This window comes from Dermacentor albipictus, chromosome 5 (genome assembly GCF_038994185.2).
Source record: "Dermacentor albipictus isolate Rhodes 1998 colony chromosome 5, USDA_Dalb.pri_finalv2, whole genome shotgun sequence".
In the NCBI taxonomy this organism is placed as follows: domain Eukaryota; kingdom Metazoa; phylum Arthropoda; class Arachnida; order Ixodida; family Ixodidae; genus Dermacentor; species Dermacentor albipictus.
Genome location: NC_091825.1, coordinates 104,075,296 through 104,097,657, shown reverse-complemented (window position 1 = coordinate 104,097,657; position 22,362 = coordinate 104,075,296). Strand labels below are relative to the sequence as shown.

The 22,362-nt window shown below is 43.7% G+C and overlaps 2 protein-coding genes across 2 annotated transcripts in view; one reads left to right on the top strand and one right to left on the bottom strand.

Moving 5' to 3' along the window:
- The first annotated feature begins 185 nt into the window (after positions 1 to 185).
- On the top strand, positions 186 to 12,206 carry LOC135905956 (protein FAM8A1). The gene is made up of 6 exons (XM_065437101.1): positions 186 to 248; positions 625 to 700; positions 912 to 1,032; positions 2,605 to 2,731; positions 4,983 to 5,134; positions 9,417 to 12,206. Exons 1-6 carry the CDS (start codon positions 186 to 188, stop codon positions 9,565 to 9,567), a joined length of 690 nt encoding a protein of 229 aa, XP_065293173.1. The 3' UTR covers positions 9,568 to 12,206.
- A 2,593-nt stretch (positions 12,207 to 14,799) lies between these two features.
- The window catches only part of LOC135905924 (aquaporin AQPAe.a-like), a 135,996-nt gene continuing 128,433 nt past the window's right edge, over positions 14,800 to 22,362 (bottom strand). Inside the window, exons 5-6 of the mRNA XM_065437044.2 lie at positions 18,643 to 18,955; positions 14,800 to 16,997 (exon numbers count right to left, since the gene is read on the bottom strand). Coding sequence (XP_065293116.1) covers positions 16,925 to 16,997; positions 18,643 to 18,955 — 386 coding nt within the window. The 3' untranslated portion in view covers positions 14,800 to 16,924. The remainder of the gene's footprint in view (positions 16,998 to 18,642; positions 18,956 to 22,362) is intronic.

The window sequence follows — 22,362 nt, the reverse complement described above, 5'->3', positions numbered from 1 at the left end:
AAATTTGAATACTAAATTATTTATATTTATTAAACACGAAAGGTTTTTCTTTTGTCAGCGCCAGCTTTCTTTCTTTTTTTTTGGATGCGCTCTCACGGAGCTCCTCGCTCGCAAGCACGAGCTGCTCACACCACCTTTTCTGTTCCAATCTGTTGTGATGGCTGAAAACAGCGGTTCGAAACAAGATGACAAAGCTCATCGCAACGCTGAGCGTGTTTCCAACGCCACAGGAGATGGAATGCCGTCGAGTGATGCAGCATCGCCAGGGAGCCCACAGAAAGCTTCTCGGGAAGCATACATCGCAGCGCTGAACCAGTGGCTATGGCAGTGCTACCACTGGCAGTGTTTCACTGCGGCACTGCCATACATCGCAGCCCAAGCGGCGAGCCAAAACAGAAGCGCATACGAAACTGTTGACATCAATCGAAACCTACCGAGGACTTTTATCGCAAACCAAAATTTGGTCGGTGGACAGAGAGTGCAGCGACCAAACGCCCCACCCAGGCTGGGTAACTAGTGTTTCTATCATGTCACGCTGTTTTGCTGCCCAAAATTCGATCGCGCGGCGGAACTGTTAACTACCTGAACTGCTTGGAGTCTTCCAGTGTTTACGTTCGCTGAAAGTCGGTTGCCTGCCTGCCGGCCTACTCCAACATTGCTCGTTTAGTGCGAAGACTTCGATCGTTTTCCTGCGCTGAAGGTCAGCTTTCTGTCCCCCAAGCTAACTATAACAGTATTATTGGCTTACAATAAATGCGCGAGACACCTGGGCCGTGCATTTTGCACACGCAAAGGATGTAGACGCACACTGTCTTTCGAGTCGTTTGTTCTGTCACGCTTGCCGCTGTGTATGCGTTTGTTGCATTGGTTTTCTCTGTCGGGTGGTGAAAGGAACCCGTTTTATCGCTCAGGACACGAGTTCAAGCTGCCACCTCTGTGGAAGCGATTCGCTGCAGAAGTTCTGGACTCCTTCATCTTGCTGTTTGTAAAGTTGCTGGTGACGTATATTGCCGTCGACTTTTTTGACATCATGTAAGTGTCACTGGTATGGTGAGCAAGTTTTGAAATTTGTTTACAGATAACGTTTTTTTGGAAATTTGCCCTTCGAGAGTTTTGGAGTGATATATTTGTTAAAGATAATGATAAATAACCGGGCAAGGGAACAAGAGTTCAAGATCGTAAGTCAGCCTCTAGAGTCTGTGGAGGAGTATGTTTACCTTGGTCAACTAATCACAGGGAACCCTGACCATGAGAAGGAAATTCAGAGAATAAAAATGGGTTGGATCGCGTATAGCTGACATCGTGAGCTCCTGACTGGGAGCTTACCCTTATCATTGAAATGGAAGGTATACAATCAGTGCATTTTACCGGTGCTGACATATGGGGCAGAGACTTGGAGACTGACAAAGAAGCTTGAGAAAAAGTTAAGGACTGCACAAAAAGCGATGGAACGAAGAATGCTAGGCATAACTTTAAGAGACAGAAAGAGAGTGGTTTGGATCAGAGAGCAAACGGGTATAGACAATATTCTAATAGACATTAAGAGAAAAAAATCGCACTGGGCAGGTCACGTAATGCGCAGATTAGATAACTGTTGGATCCTTAGGGTGACAGAATGGATACCAAGAGAAAGGAAGTGCAGTAGAGGACGGCAGAAGACTAGATGGTGCAAAGAAATTGGGAAATTTGCATGTGCTTCTTGGAATTGGTTGGCGCAGGACAGAGGTAATTGGAGATTGCAGGGAGAGGCCTTCGTCCTGCAATGGACATAAAATAGGTTGTTGATGATGATATTTGTTAACTAGATAAAAGCAGTGAAGGTTGCGCGATGAACTGACCTGAAAGTAAGCTGAATCAAGCTTTAGCACTCGCTGTGGTGGCCTTTGTGGCAATGGCATTGTTCTGCTAAGTACGTGGTTTGGGGTTCGATTCCCCGCCGCCGCAGCCACATTTCGATGTGGCCGAAATGCCAACACTTTATTCTCATTTATGCAGGTTTGTTGTCCCAGGTAAGCAGATGCATGAAAAGGCAATACTGCTCTTGCCACCGGGGCTGCAGTCTCAACTTGGGTCCCAGATTTGCCCAAAGAAAGAGGAATAGAGAGAATTCAGGGAGGTTAGCCTCAGTCATAAACTGGCTGGCTACCTTGTGCAGGGGTACGAAAAAAAACAACACAGATTGCACGCGCACATTGGAATCTAGCAAAATGCTTGTAGAAAAGAACCCCAGTTGGTGTAAATTAATACAGTGTGCTTTATAATCATGTCATGGTTTTAGAACTTAAAACCTGATTTCTTAAAAAGTATTTGTAATGTTTGTTTGTTATTGTACTGAAGAGATTTCATTTAGTAAGATTTCTACCTTTTCAACTTGTGAGCACCGTAAAAACAATGAAGGCAGTACAGCGTATTGACCAAAACATGAACAGAAAGAATAGTTGTGCATACATAATAGTGTTTTGTGGAAGTCTTGGTAGGGATGATTTTGACTTGCTTCAACTTGTTATGTAGGTAAAAGGAGGGAGTTTTATTAGTGAACTTGCTTGGGAATGGGTTGGATGAGTCAGGATGCCGTTAGCATAGATTTGCTTTGGTACTTTGCAGAGATCTTGATAAATACGATTTCGACTTACTCCGTGAGGACACCCTGAACTATAAGCTGGCCTTGGAGGTTACTTCGGAGATCGTAGTCCTGGAAGTTATCCACCGGATACTTGTCTGCTTCTATGAGGTATTTATTCTGCTTCTACATCTGATTAATACTTAAGTAAATTTCTGAAAGCTTACTTGAATTTTGTGCTGCTCAAAAATACTCTGTCCTTTTTTGCTTGGTTTGTTATGTGTCAGCAATGAAAAAGACTGCCCACAAATGCACTTCACTGCACTTTTATACATAGAATGCTCTGACCATTCACAAATGCTACTTCCTAATGTTTGCTTCAACTGTTACATAGTTGTAAACCTGTTGTCTTAGTGCAAGTTCTATGTGGCATGTGAATGCACCAATGTTTGAGTGCCCTATTTCAGAACCAGCATTACACCATAATTTCTTTTGCATGTGTTGATGCTCTTTTGCAAATACTATCCAGCATCTTGCTGTTGGATAATGAGGTTGTAAAAAATACTATTGCTTTATGTAAGGAAAGCTGAAACAGTACAAACACCTGCGGTGGATAATTTCGCCAAGAGGAGTCCTTGGGCACTACAGGCTTTTTCTTCAAGACCTTTGGCCTGTCATGTTTAAAAGTTCTACAAAAATATAGCAAAACCCTGCAAACAATTAGGCGTTGTTTTTTTTCTGTGTCCTGCTTTTGAGTTCTTTAGGTACAGAATTTAATGTTCTAATTAAAAAAATTACTTACAGCGGTTATTTACCGAACCTCGACCTGGAGATCATATTTTGGAGCTGAGTAGAGTCAGCTGGGAGAAGCCACACTGTGCTACATTGTTGCCAAGTCCCCACTGGCCAGGGTAGTTAAATGGTAGTTGTAGACTTATAGTCTGTGCATGTGTCATTAAGAGTAATGACGCATACACTCTAAGAAAAGTTTGCACCCTTTGGAGCTTATTTTGCTATCCCAAAATATTTGTCATCTATCTTGCCTACTATCCCTTTCTTTATTGCTGTGCCCCTGGTACTTCAGGTTATAAACAGCATGTTCATTATCTGCATGGCATAGCATTCATAGCATTCTCAACAGGAAAGTAACTGAGCACAGAGTTTTCAAAAAAGGAAATGCAAGCAGGACAGATGATGGTTGTTGTTCGGGGACAAGATACGCCCCAGAGGGTGAGAACTTTTTTTTGGTGTGTATTTTTCAAGGTTTAGAATCTCTACCACTTGCTTTTCACATGTAAAACAATCACGCTCACAAGTCTGAAGTTTGGGAAGCGTCTTATGCTTTTCTTTCTCTCCTGCTTTTCCATCTCCAATACTGAGGCCATGGTGCCATCTGTTTCTATAAAGCAAATCAATCAGTCTATCAATGTCATACAGTGAAGTTGGCCTTGAAATGCCAGGCCTGGCATCACCAACATTTATCATGACATCATGACATAGCAATGCATGTTGACATGTAGCAGTAAGGCTAAATATGGCAATGCACCTTGTAAAGGAATATACGAGAGTGTGCTATGCACATTTCTTCTAGCTGCAGTGGTGCATGGCAGCCGCAGTGATAGCAGGAATGGAGAGAGCCAATGTCTTAACAGCATCATAACTCGTCTCTGCCACCAAGACCATCTTGTAGAAACAAGTATATTAAAAAAAAACATAAGAGTGCTCTTATGCTTGCCAGTATCTTTTCTAGAGTTGAGGGTTTTGACATTCAGTAATGGAAAGAAAAGTTATGACTAGAAGATGTCACATCAGGTACTTCTTCACCCCAGTTTGTCTGAGCTTTTCAAATAAAGTGAAAATTGTGCGTTACGTGCGCCTGAATAACAGAAGTCTTGGAAAAGTAAAGAAGTTCCCCCTAGTGTTTTTAGAAATGAGTCAAAGGTTTTTCTTGTGGACTGCCAAAAACTCTTGTGTGTTGTAAGCACTTAGCATGTGGTTCTTCAGATTTATTAGTTTGCAATCATAATTGTCTGAAATATGGCCACAGATTATTTGAAGACTATTCTTGTGCCACGCAAGGCAAGTGCATGCATGATGAAGCAGCAGGCTCCTAAAATAGAGCGTTGAGGCCTAACCTCAGCCTGATGCAATGCATGGACATTTGGGAAATTCCAGGGAGAGCCATAATCATCTGTGGCACAAAGTCCACAAGTTTTTCAGTAAGCATTACTGACACTTACATTCCTGAGAATAGTTTTGTTATTCTTGATGTCTGATATTTGTTTGTAAAATATTGCGATTCCTACAAGGATCATTAGACCAGAAAGTGTTAAGGGAACTTCATTCTCTGACCATAAGAATCGCATATTGAAACATTATTGTCTTGAATATTCAGACATCAAGATTATTGTTTCACGTGCAGACTATCTGCTTGCACAAGGGTATCGACTCCCCAGGTGGACGGACTCCAGGCAAGGGAGTCTTTGGACTGAAGGTCGTCTCATGTGCTAGCATAGAAGAGATTGGTGGGCGCCGCATCAGAGTATACCCGGCTGGAGACATTGGACTAGGCTGGTAGGTGACACATAATTGGTTGTCTTGTTCTTTATATACAGCCTCACACCATGGGATCTCAATACAAATTCTGCTGCACACTTATCAGATGTGTGCACTGCACAGATTGTATGGTCCACAACAAAGCAGAATCTAATGTGAACAGGAATTTAAACGGACACCAAAAAGCAAGACTCGATCTATTTAGAATAGTTAAGAGCACTTTCCAGAATCTGGTTATAAAGTGACTTCATTAGAAAAAATAAAGGTCATATTATGCCTTGTGTAATTTCATGCTAAAACTGGAGCTTTTAACATGTCAGCGTTAACATCATGAATTTCAACATACTTTAGCACATTTGACCCATTTCTTAGCAGAAGGAGTTATTGAAACGTACTAGATTGAGTGTCTGGTTCCTTTGGAATGCAGCGTAATCCTTTATTGATTGACAGAATGCCATTTAGTCCTGACAAGACACTGTCCAAATCCATGATGTCATATGCAGCTAGTGTACAGTTTTCAAAATGGTGTCGGAGGCCATCTTTCTCTTTTCTGCCTTTACTGTTGTTACAACTCTGTACATGTGACAAAACTGCCCATATTTGTCCTTGTAGGAGTGTAATTTACAAATTTAGCTTAACATAATGTTACTTTTAGGTGTTCCTTAAATAAATAAGTATTCATGTTCATAATGTTTATGTGAAAATGCCAATGAGCAAGAAAGGATTACATGGATCCTTCAACATGCATTTGTTATTGCTCTCAGTAGCTCCATTTAACGTCATAGATTTTTATAGAGCATTTTCATGGCTAGTTAAATGCTTTGACTAAAGAAGAAAGGTACCGCATTTGAAAGTAAGCCTGAAGTGCGTGCCCAATCTGACATTAAAAGAATCAAAATAAGTGGAAATTCATGGAAAAATTGATTAAATTTAAGATGGGTCGCAGTGCCTACGGGCAGGCATCCCCAGGTTTTGAAAAACAGCTTACTGACATCCTCAAACAGCATGCAGTCATTACATTCTGTCGGTGCTATGCCATGGTTTGAAAGCTGCAGGATAATGAATGAACTTAAGAAGCCCACTCAAAGGGTGATAGAATAGAAAAATTATCGGTGTAATGTTAAGAAACAGGAAGGTGTCAGTATGAGTTGTGTAGCAAGAGGATATTCTAGTTGAGACTAGGAGGGAGAAGTAGAGTTTGGCTGGTCATGTAATGTGTGAAGCAGAGGACTGGTGGTCTCGTGGAAAAGAGTACGAAAGGGACAGACATTAAGAAAAGATGAAAAGACAAGCACTTTATGTCCCTCTCCCATTCACACTCATTTTTTACCGTGACGCCTTAGCAGCTCACCCAGTTTTCGCTCCTTCTGCAGCTGGTGGTCTAATGTACTCTGTTTCATACATAGTCACTACTAAGCTCTAGACTTCTCTTGCAGCTCTCATCTGTGAGCAAAAAGTAGTGCAATGCATATCAATGAAAAAGCATAGGTATATGTGTCACGTAATCCGATGTAACATTACCTTTTATATATTTTTTTTGTTGTAAAATGTGACGTGTTTATTATGTGGAAAGCATTGCAAATCTGAACCCAGTTGCCAATGAACAAGCGGAGTGAAATGTCTTTTGAGACTACTGGTCATGGCTCACCACTTGCACTCATGGCTATAACATAAAGCATTGCGTACAGGCATCATAAAGATGTGCAAATAATATATGATCTCACAAAATTCTGCAGCCACAAGTTGTAGTTGTGACATATGAGGTGATTATTCATTAGAAAACAGCACAAGTCATATAGAATAGTACTGCAAAATGCGAGAAGCTGGATTTGTATGACTGCACTACTTCCGTAGCTTTGGCAGCATCACCTGCTTGGTATGAAACAGAGTATAGAGTACTCGGTGGGGTGATAAAGAAAGGGAAACACAGTTAAGGGTGGAAGAGGAATTGGTGGTGTGAAATAAGATGAAATTTGCAGGCACATGGTGCGGTCTGTTGATGCTAGACGAGCAGTTGGAGATAGAGAGGCCTTCATCCTGCATTGAACATGAGTAGGGCTGTCAATAGTGACGTTGAATTCATGGCACAAACGCTGGCACCGTGAGTTTGCTGGCTACGGCATGAAACTTCATTCTTTGTGCTTGTGCTGTTAGGAAGAGGGGGGATATTCGAAATATGGTGCAAAGTGTGCTTCCCCACACATCTAATTTGACTCACGATGATGATGGACATCATACTAGATGGTATCCTAGCTTGCTATCTCCGTTGCTGTCCTAGTGACCACCTCTTCTTGACTACATCCTCACCATTTTATTTCGATAGCAATTAAGTTGCGGACTGATAATCTAGACATGCTTGGTAATTCGGACAGCTTCATGCCATCGCCTTAATGTGTAAAGACAACCAATATTTTGGACATCTGCCAGCTCTAGATTCGATTATCTGGACTCTGTCCGCGGCTGTAGTGTATGCCGACTCTGCCGCCATTTTTTCCTCTGGCAACATCGACGAGACATCAAGTATGGCCTCAGAGGTCCAAGACATCAAGCAAGGTCTCGAAGGCATGCTAATCTCTTGAGGCCTTGCCTTGGTCGCAGCACTGCGCCTCAGAAGTTAACTGCAAATGCCGATCTTCGAGGCTTTGCCTGAATTGTGAGGTCACATCAGCATTACGATTATCACATCCATTCGGGCACCGCCGCACGCGGCCCGCTCTTGTTTGTTGAATTTACCTTCCGGACAGCGTTTCGCCATTCTATGCTTGTTTGTTTGTTTAGTATGCATTCCAGACAGGGCTTTGCTGGCTCCAAGAAGTCTTTCTCGTGAAGTTATCGACAGTTCGCATCGAATGGCTTCAACAGTGCCCTCGGAGTCCGACTCTGAATGAGTCTTCAGCTGCCGTTCAAATAACCCCGGCTTCGCAAATAAAGAGGCTGAACTCCAGCCTACCACAACGTCTTCAAATGCGTACATCGTGAAGGACCTGCTAGGCTGCAGTACGCTGATTCCTGCTGCCATGACATTTGAAGTTTTGCAGACGTCGACAGCGCGATGTCGTCGTGTGCCGAACTGAACGATGATGAAACAATTGAGCAAGTTCTCCCACTGTCGAACTGCGACTGTAACTCAGATGATGATGATGATGTCCCGTCTGCTCCAAAGCCTTCACATGCATATCTGACTCGAGCCTTTGCAGTCCTTGCATCTGCGAACAGAGACAGCACAAAGCTGGCAGAAATACATGTGGACTAGCAAGTGCGTGCAGCAATAAAATCGACCCCTTCTTCCTTGCACAGGGGCCTTAAAATGCAAATAAAATAATCTTTTTTGGATACATTAGTTCTTTCTGACATTCAGTTGTTTGGACTTGTTTACGTTCCCCATGGAGTCTGAATGATCAGTCGTCGACTGTATATGGACACTCCAGGCACACTTCTGCTGTCGCCATAATGTTCCGTATAAAGTCCAAGGGCGATGACATCCTCGCCACGTATTGTATGCTGTATGTGCAAGTGAAAACGTGCTAGGGTGAGCCAACGATAGTGGCTCAGTCTCGCGCACGCGATGGAGGAAAGAAAGTGGGGAAGAAGTGCACCGTGTTCCATGGTGTGCAAGGCATTGGGGAGGAGGCAAGAGGGGGTTGAGGCATTCCACACTGGTGGCTGCTGCGTACGGCACGGCCGCGTGGGTCCTATCTTGAAAATGGCCTGCAATAAATACAGAGTCTAGTTGCGCCGACTGCTCAAAGCTTTGTGTGCGCTATGTCTTCGCCGCTTAGTTCGCATTGAAGCGGCAGGCAGCACGAAGGTCAATTAGCTCGCTGCTGCTGCCACGCTTCCTCACTTCAGCATTTTGACAGCGAGTTTCTGCGGTCATTGAGTGAGATGTATTCACGTTTCCTTGTGTGTGCGTGACACCATGCATGTTAGTTTATCTAGTAAGCAAATGTTTACAAGTTTATACGGTCGATAAAACTACTATCCTTGCTTCATATAGCTGTCTACTAATTTGCTATAGCAATCGATTGTTCGCCTTCCGGGCTAAATTGCGACTTTTTCAAGCCTACCTTTGGCTTACTGGTGCTCCGAGCGGTAGGTTAGTCATCTGATGTAATCTAACCTCATAATGTAGAAAAGCCAACTTACAGTATTTAGCATATCCCCATAAAAGGGAAGTAGAGTTATGAAAGAATACATTACCAACCTATACTGATATTGTGTTCTGCTTTAACGCCCCTCTAAATTTTGTCAAAATGTGGTCGCTGATTCGCACTCTTGTTTTCATTTCTTTTTTACCCAGGGCTCTGCTACGGTCTTTTGTCAAGAACTTTACGATGGCGTTCCTTTTTCCTGCCTGCCTGACAATCTTCTGTTTTCAGCATGGCCGGGCAGCCTACGATGTCCTGTGCAACTGCATTGTCGTCGAAGAGCTGCCTCCTCAGAATCGTTGAGATGCACCACCTCATGCTGCTCACTCAACAATGATACACTGCTTGCAGGAAGCGTCTTTGCTAGCACAACACATTCTGGCCTTTGTTGTTTGCATATAGTACATATATATATATATATAAATTAGCGAACAAGAGAAGAAGAAGATCCCGGTTTATTTTTACACCCAGAATGTTGGCTCATCATTTGGGAAAGTGTGCTTCACATATACATGCAGCATATTATATTTTAGCTCACATTTGTTGGTCAGCAGATTGGTCAGCAGACTCTTCTCCTAATTCAAAAGTGCGTTTCCCCACAGCATACTTTGGAACAACTAAAGGCAGCAATTAATCGTAGTGTGAGATGAGGTGAAGGGACCAACAGTGATGGAGCAAGGGAGTCCCGGATTGGAGCCAACGTTTTGACAAACAGACTTGTCTCTGTCATTGCAACAACAGCATAAGCTCCTTGGCAGTGTTTAAATTCCCTTTGGGTGCCAATTAATTCTGTTCATTAAAGACTTTGTTTCACCACGTTTCTTGCACTTTCCTAATAATTCAAAGCATAGTGAAGCAGAACAGGTTAAAAGTATTCCTTTCTTAGGCAAGTTTGTCAAGTTTTCAGAATATGAACTTCATGTATGAACTCTAAAAGGATGTCAACTATGAGAACATTGGCCATTACATGTCCAGTAAACTTATAGAGCAGATGTCTAGTGGCTTGTATAGTATGCCTGATGTACAAAATTGTCAGACAACGAAAGAACTGAACTTGCGACATGATTGCATACTGGCTCCAGAAGCAAATGCTAGGACCGTCCATCTGCTTTGACAAAAACACATTATTATTATATGCATGCATTGTTTAAGTTTACAGCAGAAGTTCAGTCAGAAGGGTCTTGAGTTGTACAGGCACTTTTTGCAGGTAATTATTATCATCGCTATTGCTGCTGTCGATGTGCAATTTTGGTGCGTTTGTTTGTGTTCAGAGTGCCTGAAGATGGCAAAGCTCACTATCCCTTTATCCCTCCCCCCCCATCTCCCTACTGGGGTTGGAGGAGTGGGCACATAGAGTAAGGTGAGGGAAGTTAAAATGTTAAAAAGGACTGATAAACTGTAGTAACAAAAAGGCACAGGGATATGCTGCAAGTTCTTCCAAGAAGTAAACACCACCCCTTCATTTGGAAGAACTTGCTGGAATCATGCTACTGAAAGCCATGGCGAAAAATAACATACACAAAATTTATCTGCGCATGCTCAAGGGAAAGCAGTGCCAGCATGTAAATCATAGACTTGTGTAGGCACTCACGAAAGGTGCTCTTTAGACATGACAATTCTTATTTGTGCTAAATAATCGAGGGCTGATTTACGCATGTGTTACCACTGTTAATGATATGCCATGCCCAGACAAAAGGCGAACATTTTGTCTCCTGCATCTGAACAGAACTATGTTGTCTGTAAATTTTTTTAGACTACGCTTCCCACTCTCGACAGTGCAATGAGAGGTGTAGACGCCATTTGTGTTGTCCTCCTTCCTGCTTGTGTCCATTTTCTCACACCTGCCTTTCAATAGTATGAATTCCTACCAGCTCACTCGACTTTCAGTCATTCTAATTTGCGCAAGTAGAGAGTGAGCTATACAAACATTGCGAAGGAAAGTAGCCGTGGCCCTTATGGCAAGTCTCTCTGTTGAAATATTGGCTCCAGGCTAAAGCCTCCCTCATTCAGCCACTGTTGGTCAGATCAAATCAACAATCACCCTGTGAAAAACCCGAGATCAAGCAAGACGAAGCTGAAGTGGAAAAACACTGCAAGATACTGCTTTGCTCTTCCACATGATTTCGTTGCTGGAGCCGCCTTGGTTTATCTTGCCTCTAAAGCACCCCATCTATGTGCATAACTGCTCATCTGAAATGTCTCTAAGCCACCATTTGCTTGGCAAAGTGCCTTGAGGGAAGGCTGGTCTAAGAATTACGAAAAGGGTCTGTAGTGTACGCTAGCTGAAAAAAAAAAAAAGACATTGTGACCGACTTCCAGAGTAAAGTGTATTTATCAAAGTGGCCGGCTCATTATTGTGAGTCGCCGGCCGTCTTGCTTGTGGCGAGTTGAGATCCGTTGAAACTATTTTAATCATTAGGGCTGCCCCACGAGATGTGTAGAAACGTGTGCGTCCCACCAAGAACAATAGCTCACTAGTGTATGCATCTACCATTTCTCTTGACTCTCCAAAGTGCCATGCAGCTGCCTATCGTGAAGTAGGCCACAAGCATTGCTCACAAAAATGTTTCCTTAGATTAGCTGGAAAGCTCTCACCCACATTGCAGAAAGCAGCTATTGTTACCAAAAGCGCCCTCTTTTCTGCTTATATATTGTGTAGCAGATGACTATTTTCGTCAAGAGTTTTCAGTCACGCTAACTAAAGGCATTCACTTAGCGTTGTTAGTGGACTTGTTAGTGCTTGCTGTTGTACATTGTCATACTGTAACATGTCTGGAGGGCCGGACTTTGCTTTAAATGGTGTGTGTGTGTGTATGGCATTGATATTGTAACAGTGTTGGTTTGCTGAAAACATTCTTCCCTCCACTCTGACTGCCTTGGAAGTTTTATGGTTGTGCAATGCTGCAGCATCCTCTGCAGAAATAAATTCTGTGAACCAAATGGTGATAGCTCTAGCTGCAATTTCCTTTCAACCTCATGTTCACTCATGTGCCATAGTACCGGGCATTCTGTGTAGAGATGCCTGTGAATACCATATTTCTGCGTAGATAACCCACAGCAAATTTGCTTTGTGTTGCCATTTTGCCATGACTAAACAGTAGACAGCTGTGAAGTCATCGATGGCCAGACACATAAAGCAACATTATTTCTTGTAGTACTTTGATTTGTCAGGACGATTCTCCTTGGTCAGGCTTATACACACACAGCCTTGTTGAGCTTGTCATTATATGGGCAAATATTTTTAAAAGTGCTTTTCTCGGAAATCTAATTGGTGCTAGTCTTAGACATGGGTGGGTTATGCTGTGAAAATGCAAGTGTTCCCCAGGGCTTTAGGCATTTTACTGTTCTATGCGACATGCTGCCTCCAAGCACAGATGGGGAATTCCTGGGAAGAGAAATTCCCGAAATTGCACAACAGCTTTGGGAGCTTTTGCCATCAACTTTGCGAAGGAATAATGGGACAGTTGCCTGAACTCATCTTTAATGTCTAAAGAAACAGTCTTACTCAAATATGGCTACCCTTCCCGTACCCAACCAATATAGCTACCATATTCAGCATGGCTATCCAGCCAGTACATGGCAGTTTCATGTTCTTGAGCTATCTCGGGAAAGGTAGAGAACAGAAGGCAGGTGAACAGAAGTCGTGGCATGTTTCACTCGAGTATGCCGAGGAGTGTGCAAAACAACCCAAATGAGTTGCTTCTGGCATGGTGCATGGCAAGGTTTATCTTTTGCTAGCAGCACAATTTCACATACAACTAACAGTAATAAAAGTGATTTATTAACAAAGCAACACACGTCCTTGCTTAATACCATTCTACTTGCGGTGTAGAGAAAGCTTTGCGTAAAGCAGTGTGTGCCTTGTGACTAGAGGCAGGAAATGTTATTGTCTAATGCCAGCATTGACGGCAAGCGGTTCTGATGACATGTATATTTTAAAATTTTTTCACAGATTAGACTGTGCACGTTTTCTGTGCAAAGGTCTTGGTTCTTTGAGAAAAATTTATTTTGGCTTGGCTAATTTTTTTGCCATGCTATATTCTGGCTTGGCAAGAAATTATTATAAATGATAGATCTAGTTACGCAATATTTACTTATTGGTGTGCAAATGTCTTTTCTGTGCTTACGTTGTGGCCACCAGCACACTGTATCATGACATAAAATAACTGCAAAGTGACATCGCTTGCCCAAAGTTTGTTTTCTGGCCCGACTTGTGACGTTGCTGGTAGTATGTTTGTAGAGCTCGAATTTACGTTTGCGGGAATAAGTTCTATGTTTACTATCTGGCATAGTACTGTGTAATGAGATGTATTGGCATAAAAAGCACATTTGTTATTAAGAAGTATGTTGCAGCTCGCTCACGGAATGGTTATAAGGAATTTTGCTAAGACACCACAAAGAGCTTTTTATTGAACCACACAGTTTTTGTGTAGCACAGATGATGCGAGGAGAAATTCTGTTACGATTTGTTTATTTTACATGGTCTTGTGCTGCCTGCACTCTACAATTACAGTTCAGAGGGAACTAGCCAATAACAAGCATTCTGTAGGTAATGGGAGACACCGTGGACCTTATGTGGGGTGGCAAGTCAAGGCTTTTGGTTTATGTGGCGTTTAGTTGCCCACGGCCACGTTCACATGGACGAGCCTTGGTGCTCCATTCGAGGTTGTTTAGCTGCAGTGGCATGTCAGTTGTGATGGCAACATTTGGCTTTGGATGGCCATATGCACTTGCTTGCAGTGAGCTGTTTTAAAAGTACGACTGTCAGTACACTCCAAAAATTGTGTGAGCTGACAACATAGGTGCTTGGCACCTCTGAAGATGTTTCCCAATGCTAAGACAATTGTAAAGGAAAGTGGAAGTGTTAGTACATTTGCAATTCACTGAATGTTTCAGATTCTGTGCGAAGCCTCGTATCGTAACTTGCTCAATCTCCTGCACTGTGGTACCTTTGTTTACCTATAAATATTTTATTCACAGTTCACTTCAACATAGAAAATCTGATGACTATAACAGCATACAATGTAAATGTCTAATGTAGTGTCAGTAAAGCTTCAGCTCTAATGCATTAATGTGAGAGCATCTAGCAATATATTTTATGGTTTTGATTTGTACAATTTCAACTAAGATAAAAAAAAAAGCACGGACACACTATCAGTTTTGTTATAGGTGCTCTGAATTCCAAGTCCTATATCGGGCCCCGAGACTGCTGTCATTGCTGCATATTCTTTGGTGTGTATCTCCTCTCCTCATCATTACATGTTATGCCGGGTCCTACAGAGTGCATGCGACACGCGCAATTCTGTATTTATTGTGACACCCACAAAGTTATTAATTTTGTTCATGTGCTTGCAAATAGCCTCTTTAAGAAAGTATACTATCGATGTTTCTCTTCTTCCACGATGTAACAAAGTCAGTGTGAGAGAATGGATGAAAAACTGCTGGAGATTCAAGGGTACCATGTTGTGAGTGCCTCATGGCCCTCTTGGTAGCAATCCAACAATTTTGTCAACTTTCTTCAATCACAGACACAAGTCAGATACTCCGTGAACTTTATTTTTCACAGCACACTCGTGAAACATGCACAGTGTGTGAGATTGCTTATTGCTTGAGAGAAAAAGTAATCGCAGTTGTGCGAAGACAGCAATGCACATGTTACATGTTAACACAGACCTGTCACTTTCATAGCAAGTATGCTTTGATGTGGAGTGGAGTTTACCAACTTTTGAATTGAGAACTGGAAATGTGGGAACTTCTACTGTATGTAACACATTTTTTTTTACAAAAGAAAAAAAGTATCGTACATATGCATGCATTTCTGTGCCCTGTTCTTTGTCTGAAAGCTTGCATGTTATCTGGAAGAAAAAAAAAGTGCTATGGTTGTGAACAAAATGTGTAGCCTTTCGAGACCCGAGGAGGTCATTGAGCAACAGTTATATCTTTGGAATACTGAAGTATCCATGAATGATATGCTTATCAATATGTTGCTGCTTTCTTTTACACATGCACCGACTCTTCAAAGTGTGCACGTGTAAAAGCATGTAACTTCAAAAGTTCAAAGCCACCACACATTTAACACTGTTGCATTCTTGCTACCATGCTTGTCCAAGCATTGTTGAAGCATTTGCAGCATTTATTTTGGAAGCGTTTATGTACATTTTGAAACAGAAGCACTCGCTAAACATCAAGTGCTTTTCATTTGTGCTTATCTTGATTTGGAGTTACTTGTGCCTATGTCATGGAATGCCATATCTGGATGTAACTATGGTATGTAACTAGAGTATGAAATGCAAATTCGATCAGCTTTATTGTTGCTGTTATACACACGTAAGATACGACAAAATGTTGACAAGTACTACGACTTGGCAAATATATGCATGTGACGAAGCAGCACTTATGATGGAAGGAGCAGCTTGTTTGCTTAACTGCCATATGTCCACATGAACGAAAACATTAATCTGAGCTGTAAAAAGATGTGTCAACTCCTCAGTGATGCAAAATTCTTTATATTATTATTTTGTCCTTGTTTTGCAGGCTCTTAAACCATGAATCGTTATCGTAATCCCTAGACATGCTGTAAAATGTGTGAGACATCTTCCTTTTCTGTCATGCAGCATGTATGAATTTACAGCAGCATTACAAGACAAGCATGGTAACACAAGTTGAGAGGAACAAAAATAAAATAAAAGCACTAATTGAAGACACCCTTACAGCACCATAGCTGTTGCTGCTGATGGTGGTAATGTCAGTGGTTTTTGAGAAGTCGCGGAGTAACACGACACCGGTGATGTAGAAACATGGAAAAACTTATGAGAAACTTGAAGATGTTTCCTAGCGACAATGCACCATTTCTTTAGCAACAGTGTAAATCTGCAATCTTGGATTGCAGATTTAGCCACCTTCAGGTGCGTAAATGTATCCACCATTTGGTAACTGATGGCTCAACAAGTGTTGCTTTTGTAACAGGCACTTTCATTAATATAATCTTGGCTGTCTTCCACTAACATCTTTTGAGATCCAATCATCGTAGCATGTTAAACAAGTCTTTCATCTAAACAAGTTTTCGCGGTATTAAGTAAATTGTGTTCGCATGAAGACAAAAAATGAGAGTGGTGAGCTGCATGTGGTAAAATGTGACCTAATCCCAGATATAGGCCCACTTTCTTTGTGTTGGTTGTCTTTGATTTGAAATAATGTCTATTTACTGTAGAAGGCATACATCATGATAACTGCCCCAAAGCACTTTGAAGACAGCTTCATTCCAAAAAAAAAATTAAGACAAAAGGCAAAATTTTTGTTGTGCATCAACAAACAAGAAACACTATGTTACATACGATTTTGTCATTTCCTTTCACACCTAAATAAAACTTATTTTGATTAGCCACGTAACCTAGAAGTGTAAGTTCATGCACACTCTGTGTACATATTAGTAGCCTATCACAACATTGTGTTATTGCACTATCACAGAACATGCAAAATAAGGTACGCATCAACTGTTGACACTACAGTTGGGTAAAGGTAACGGAAACAAAAGCAAAACAAAATGAGCTGTGTGGTGATGAATGAATGTTTTTCTGTTCCGAGCTCTGTTTGTGACCTGAGCAAAATGACAAAAGCATTGCAACCCACTCGTACACATATACAGCTTCATATGTACAGCTTAAAATTTTGGAGATCCAGGTCCTTGTCCATACTCCAGTCGGGCTGGAAGTGTTCGAAGGGCATTTCCAATTCTGTAACAATAAGAGGGATTCGATGTATCACATTGGGCATACATGTTGAATGCTGGCACTTTTGCATAGTTCTCGTTGTCTGCAAAGTTCTGTTTCTTGTTAAGAAGTTGCAGATGTCTCAATTTGCATGTAACCTACCAATGGACCAGAATAATAAAGAATAATAAAGAAAATGAAATGATTGTAGTGGCTGAATTTGCATTCATTTCCTGCTCTCTTTGTGTGCTGATGCTGAAGGACAGATGCAGGCCAATATTAGCCTGAAACTGTTCTGGGTAAATTTGAGATGATGTTTGCACATATTTTATGAGAAAGCTCTATGTATGCACAAAGCGATGCTAAATTTTTCAATGTTCTTTTACCACTTCCATGTACATTTAGGGCTAATGTAGTATTCACGCACAGTGCTTGCAATTGCTGTGTATTTTAGGCATTCTCTTTGAATTGAGTCCAACTTTTGACTCTCACATTTACAATGTTAAGCCCTTCCAATGTTAAGCCCTTGTATTGTCCAGTAGAAACTGCTAAAACTTCAGCTGACACTTGTCTATTTGAAGGAACATGTTTGTATTGCAGAGTTGGGTTTAATAGTTATCCTAGGCACACTTTTAAATTTTTGTATTGAGTATGAACTTTGTAATATCTGCTATAGGACTTGGCTCTTAGGTCTGCTTTATTGTGCAATAAGCTGCTTTACATGCTGTGATGTTAATATACTGGAGCTCACAGTAGCGCATCAGGAGGTCCGCAAGGACACGTCAGTGAGAACAATAGGTGATATAATTAACTAACTGAAAAATATATATAAGTTTGAAATATAGAAATAAAAAATATATAACTTAAGAATTATCACCCCATATTCTAACGTAAACAAGAAGAAACGGGGTTAACTGAGGGTCCCAATTTTTATTAGTCATATCATAAGACGCCAACAAACACTGACACCAAGGACAACATAGGGGAAATTACTTGTGCTTAATAAATGAAATAAAGAGGCAATAAATTAATGAAAATGAAAGTGGATGAAAAAACAACTTGCCGCAGGTGGGGAACTATGCAAAGGTTGTGGGATCGTTCCCCACCTGCGGCAAGTTGTTTTTTCATCCACTTTCATTTCCATCAATTTATCGTCTCTTTATTTCATTTATTAAGCACAAGTAATTTCCCCTGTGTTGTCCTTGGTGTCAGTGTTTGTTGGCTTCTTATCCTATTCTAATGCAGGCACATAATGTGAAGGCATAGCAAAGTAACCAAAAAGGCAGAGGAAAGCAGTGGAGCAGGCACTGGCAGAGGAAAGCATTCTCCTTCAATTTGTCCAGTACCTAAGAGCCATGGACCTGCGTGGTCTGTGTCGCATTTCCTGAACTGCCTGCAGGCTTTACATTGTTCGTTCTTCTCGTTCTATCGCCATTCTCCGTGCAGAGTAGCCGTCCGGAACTACCTCTGGTTATCCTCCCGGCTTTTCTACACACAATTTTTCTCTCGGTGTGCCTCACGGAGCCAAAAGCAGAGCGCATGACAACAGTTTTGAGTAAGCGCTCCGTTACGGTGCCCGCCACGTCACGCGCCATCCGCTGTGCTCCTCCTCCCTGCCCCATCAAGAAAATAAAATGTTCTATATATCTAAATCTTAAACGTGTTCTACCTGCCGGTGCCGTACACGGACGACGCGTAGTTCGTCGGGCGCAGCGAGCCCGCGTAAACCGCCTCGGCGGACGCCGGGAAGGCCGAGGACGGAGTGGGCGAGTAGGTGTTCCCGCCGGCGGGCCGGCCGAAGCCCACCGCCTCGTACTGCTGGTGCTGGTGCGGCCGGCCCTGCTGCTGGTGCTGCACCAGCTGCTGCAACGGCGCAGCCTGGTGGGCGCTGGAGGGCGCCCCGTTGGGAGGACTCTGGGCCACGGTCGCGTACTTCGCGATCTTCGCGTCAGGGTCCTCGTAGTCGTCGTCCGTGTTGGACTCTGTTCGAAAAGGCAACGAAGGAATGAGGTGAACGTTTGTCGCATGTGTTCGAACACGCCTCAGTCGTGATTAAACAAACCGCGTTGCACACATGGAAGATGTTAAGACCTCGTGTAGACCCCACAGCCCCTGACATTTAGCGGTCGACATGTTCATGCTGTGACGGCGGAAATATTGGTGGGGTCGGCTGCAACCCCTCGCCCACCTTCCACGAGGGCCTGCGGGGGTATCAGGTACGCGCGCTGGGTAGGGCGCGCAGAAGTGCACGGGGAAATATTTCATTTTGTTGTTTCGAACATGTCTCGCCCGGATATTATTCCTGAACGTTTTGGAACGCATCCTGGGGAACAGAGCCGCACTTGATGCAAGTGACAGCAGTACACTATCGTGTCCTCAGACAACAGCCGTCGCGCCTAAATTTTCGCGCCACTGCAGGCAATGGCATAACCAGAAATTTATTTATTTATTTATTTATTTATTTATTTATTTATTTATTTATTTAATCATAGTGTTGGTGACGGAGAGAGGATGGCTACTGTGCCAGCCGCGAGCACAAATCAATGGCACTTCAGTTCAATCCCGGCTGGTGTGCGCACACTTGTTTACCTTATTTGCAAAGACGCTCGCAGTTACTACATGAGGTTCTCGGTTACACTTTAACACAAATACTGTCTACAGGCTGCCGTAGAAAAAGCGAGGACACACGAAGAAGGATGCTTCGCCACACAGGTACTCTTGTTGCAACAAAGCCAGCTGTAAGTTAAACTTACGAAATAAGTTAACAAGCCTAGGAAGCTCCTAAGGCTTGTCGCGAGTACTGTAATAACGCCCGAGAAAAGTTCTTGCACAGCGCAGAAACACCGCGTGTGGGAACTAAGTTCACGACGTTGCATAAAATGAAATGAAACGGGGGTATCGCCAGATAAACGGAGGTAGTGCGCCAGGAGGAAAACCTGGCTAGGAAAGATAAATGAAATGGTTACCGTTTCTAATTTTTCTGCAGCGCAAGGGCAAGCCATGGCCAGAGAGTGCCAGAACAAAAGAAGAAACCGAAACAAGGCGAGTCTAACTTGCGGGAAGATGTGACACCGGCATTCTTCCTAGTGCAGAGAATGTGTTTTCTGTTGCAACTGCCGACTACACCATCTGCCACAGTGCAGTTGGAGTGGTTCTCAGTGAATGGGACCAAGCCAATATTCTCAGTGACTCGTGGAAGCATCAACCACCTAGCAGCGCACACACTGATCCCCCCCTTCCTGCCCGCCCCGTCAAGAAAATAAAATTTTCTATGTATTTAAATCTTAAACGTTCAATGCAATTTTCCGAGCGCGATGGATTTCTATACTTTCTGAAGAGGCAGAGAGGTACTATAGCCAATACAGCTATCGCTAGTCGAACAGCCGCTGCCTCAGGAGAGAAAAAAGCTATAGAAAGAAACCATCAAACAAGACTAACGCGAAGCCAAGAACCGTATTCCTCCGGTGGGAGTCCTCCGCAATCACGCGCATCCAGAGCGGCAAGCTGTGCCGGCTCGATACACATATGACGTGCGGTGCCTAAGAGGTTCCGCAAGAAAAAAAGAGAAAAAGACACCGACAGAGCTGAATATTATTGCAGGGAAAGTACGGAAAGCGCTTTTCACACACTTCTTTTGCCGAACAGTAGCACGCTACTAAATGTGAGGAGAGTGTGAGAGCTTCGCCCAGAAGTCGCCCACGGTCGTGCACGTTTCCTAAATATCGGTAACACGTGATCGGTGCTCGCGGAGGAACACATGAAGCTTAGACGAAAGGCCAGTAGAGAGAAACGCGTAAAGGCTGCATTACCGCATGCGAGACGCCCGTAAAAACAGCGCTGTAAAAACGCGAGCAAGGGCGCACGGACGTAACGACGTAGCAGCAGTGTCGGGGTCCTTACACGTCGGGCGACATAACGCTCTCAACTGCCAACTGCACTCGCTTGGCGCGGGGCTCTTAAAGAGCATTTGTTCGGGCTCTCATAGCCTCGCAGCGTCGAGCGGTTGTTTGTTCGTCAGCGCTGGCCCGTGGGCCCCGGAAGCCTGCTTGTATCTTGTTTCTCTCTCTCTCTCTCTCTTACCTGTTTCTGTTTTTACCGGTGCAGCAGTTTCGCTTTCGCCTCCTTGCAAGCGTGCTTTTCCGTCGAACAGACGTTTTATGCAGCGAAACGTCACGCCTGAAAGCAGCGCGCCATTTGGCAGGGGAAAAAAAAAGTGAAAATAATAAAGAAATAAGTGCGTGAGTGCCCAAACGTTCCTAACCCCGCTCCTCGGTTTTACTGTTGACGATCCGCACTCGCCCTGCCTCGCTTTTTGCTACATCAAGCGCCTCGCCGTTTCTCGTTCCGAGGTCATTCCGTTTAGAAAGGCGCGACTTCGGCGAATGGCGATAAAATTGAGCCATTCACGAAGCAAATCGCGGTCCCCGCTCCGCTGTTTCGGTCCTAACTTCTGCTTCACTGTTCTCGCAATCACGCGGAATGCCAGAAAGCGGCGCAACAAAACTACGGTCTCGCGAGTTCCACGCCGCGCGGGCTAAGCCTATCCGCGCACATGCAGTCGAGCAGGGGGACCAGAAACGTTCCGAACGTGCCTCGCAGGCGTAGCCCCGCCGCCGGATGGATATAAATGCTCCTCTTGTTTTGTGCGAGCCCCGCGGTAACGAATTGACTTTGGCGACGGAACAGCGAAAGAAACACCGACTCGGTGCCACAACGCGCTTTTCCCTTTCGCCGTCTTGCACGCGCGTTGTCCGGGTCGCGCGTGCGTGGTGGACTCCGAGCGTCCATAAATTACGCCTCGAAACGGTTCGATGCGACGTCGAGAGCAGGCGCCGGCCTCATAAGCTCTGTTCTACCGCGTGGGCGGGCGGGCATCTGGCGGTTGCCTGGCTTTTCACATCGCGGGCGCCACGGCAGAGGAGAGGGTAATGAGCCGAGTGACTGGCGAAGCACCAGGCGGATCAGCAGCGTTATGGGTTACACCCCCCTTCCATCTCTCTCCCGCTCTCTCTATAGCCCTTCCCTTTCTGCTGTGCCGCGCGTGTAAGCAAACTCCTGTATTGCAACAGGGGGGAGGAGTGGAATGGGACAGACGCGTGGGCATCAGAGATGCGCCGCAATGATTGCGCCCCAGACGAGGCAGACGAAATTTCTTGCAGCGCTCGCAGTTGTCGGAAATCGAGCGCTTGTGCGAGCAGCTCGTTGTTTTCTGGGCGGCGACCTGATGCTCGACGAGTTCAAGTTGCGGCCACGAGAGCGCAGTCGGACGGAATGACGGGCGCCGAACAACTGGAAACAAATGACGTATAGAAGAGCTATACTTTCTATAGGCCATACAAAAGAGGTCGATGTTGTTTCTGTTTCGTATACTTCACAGGAGGAAAGCCGG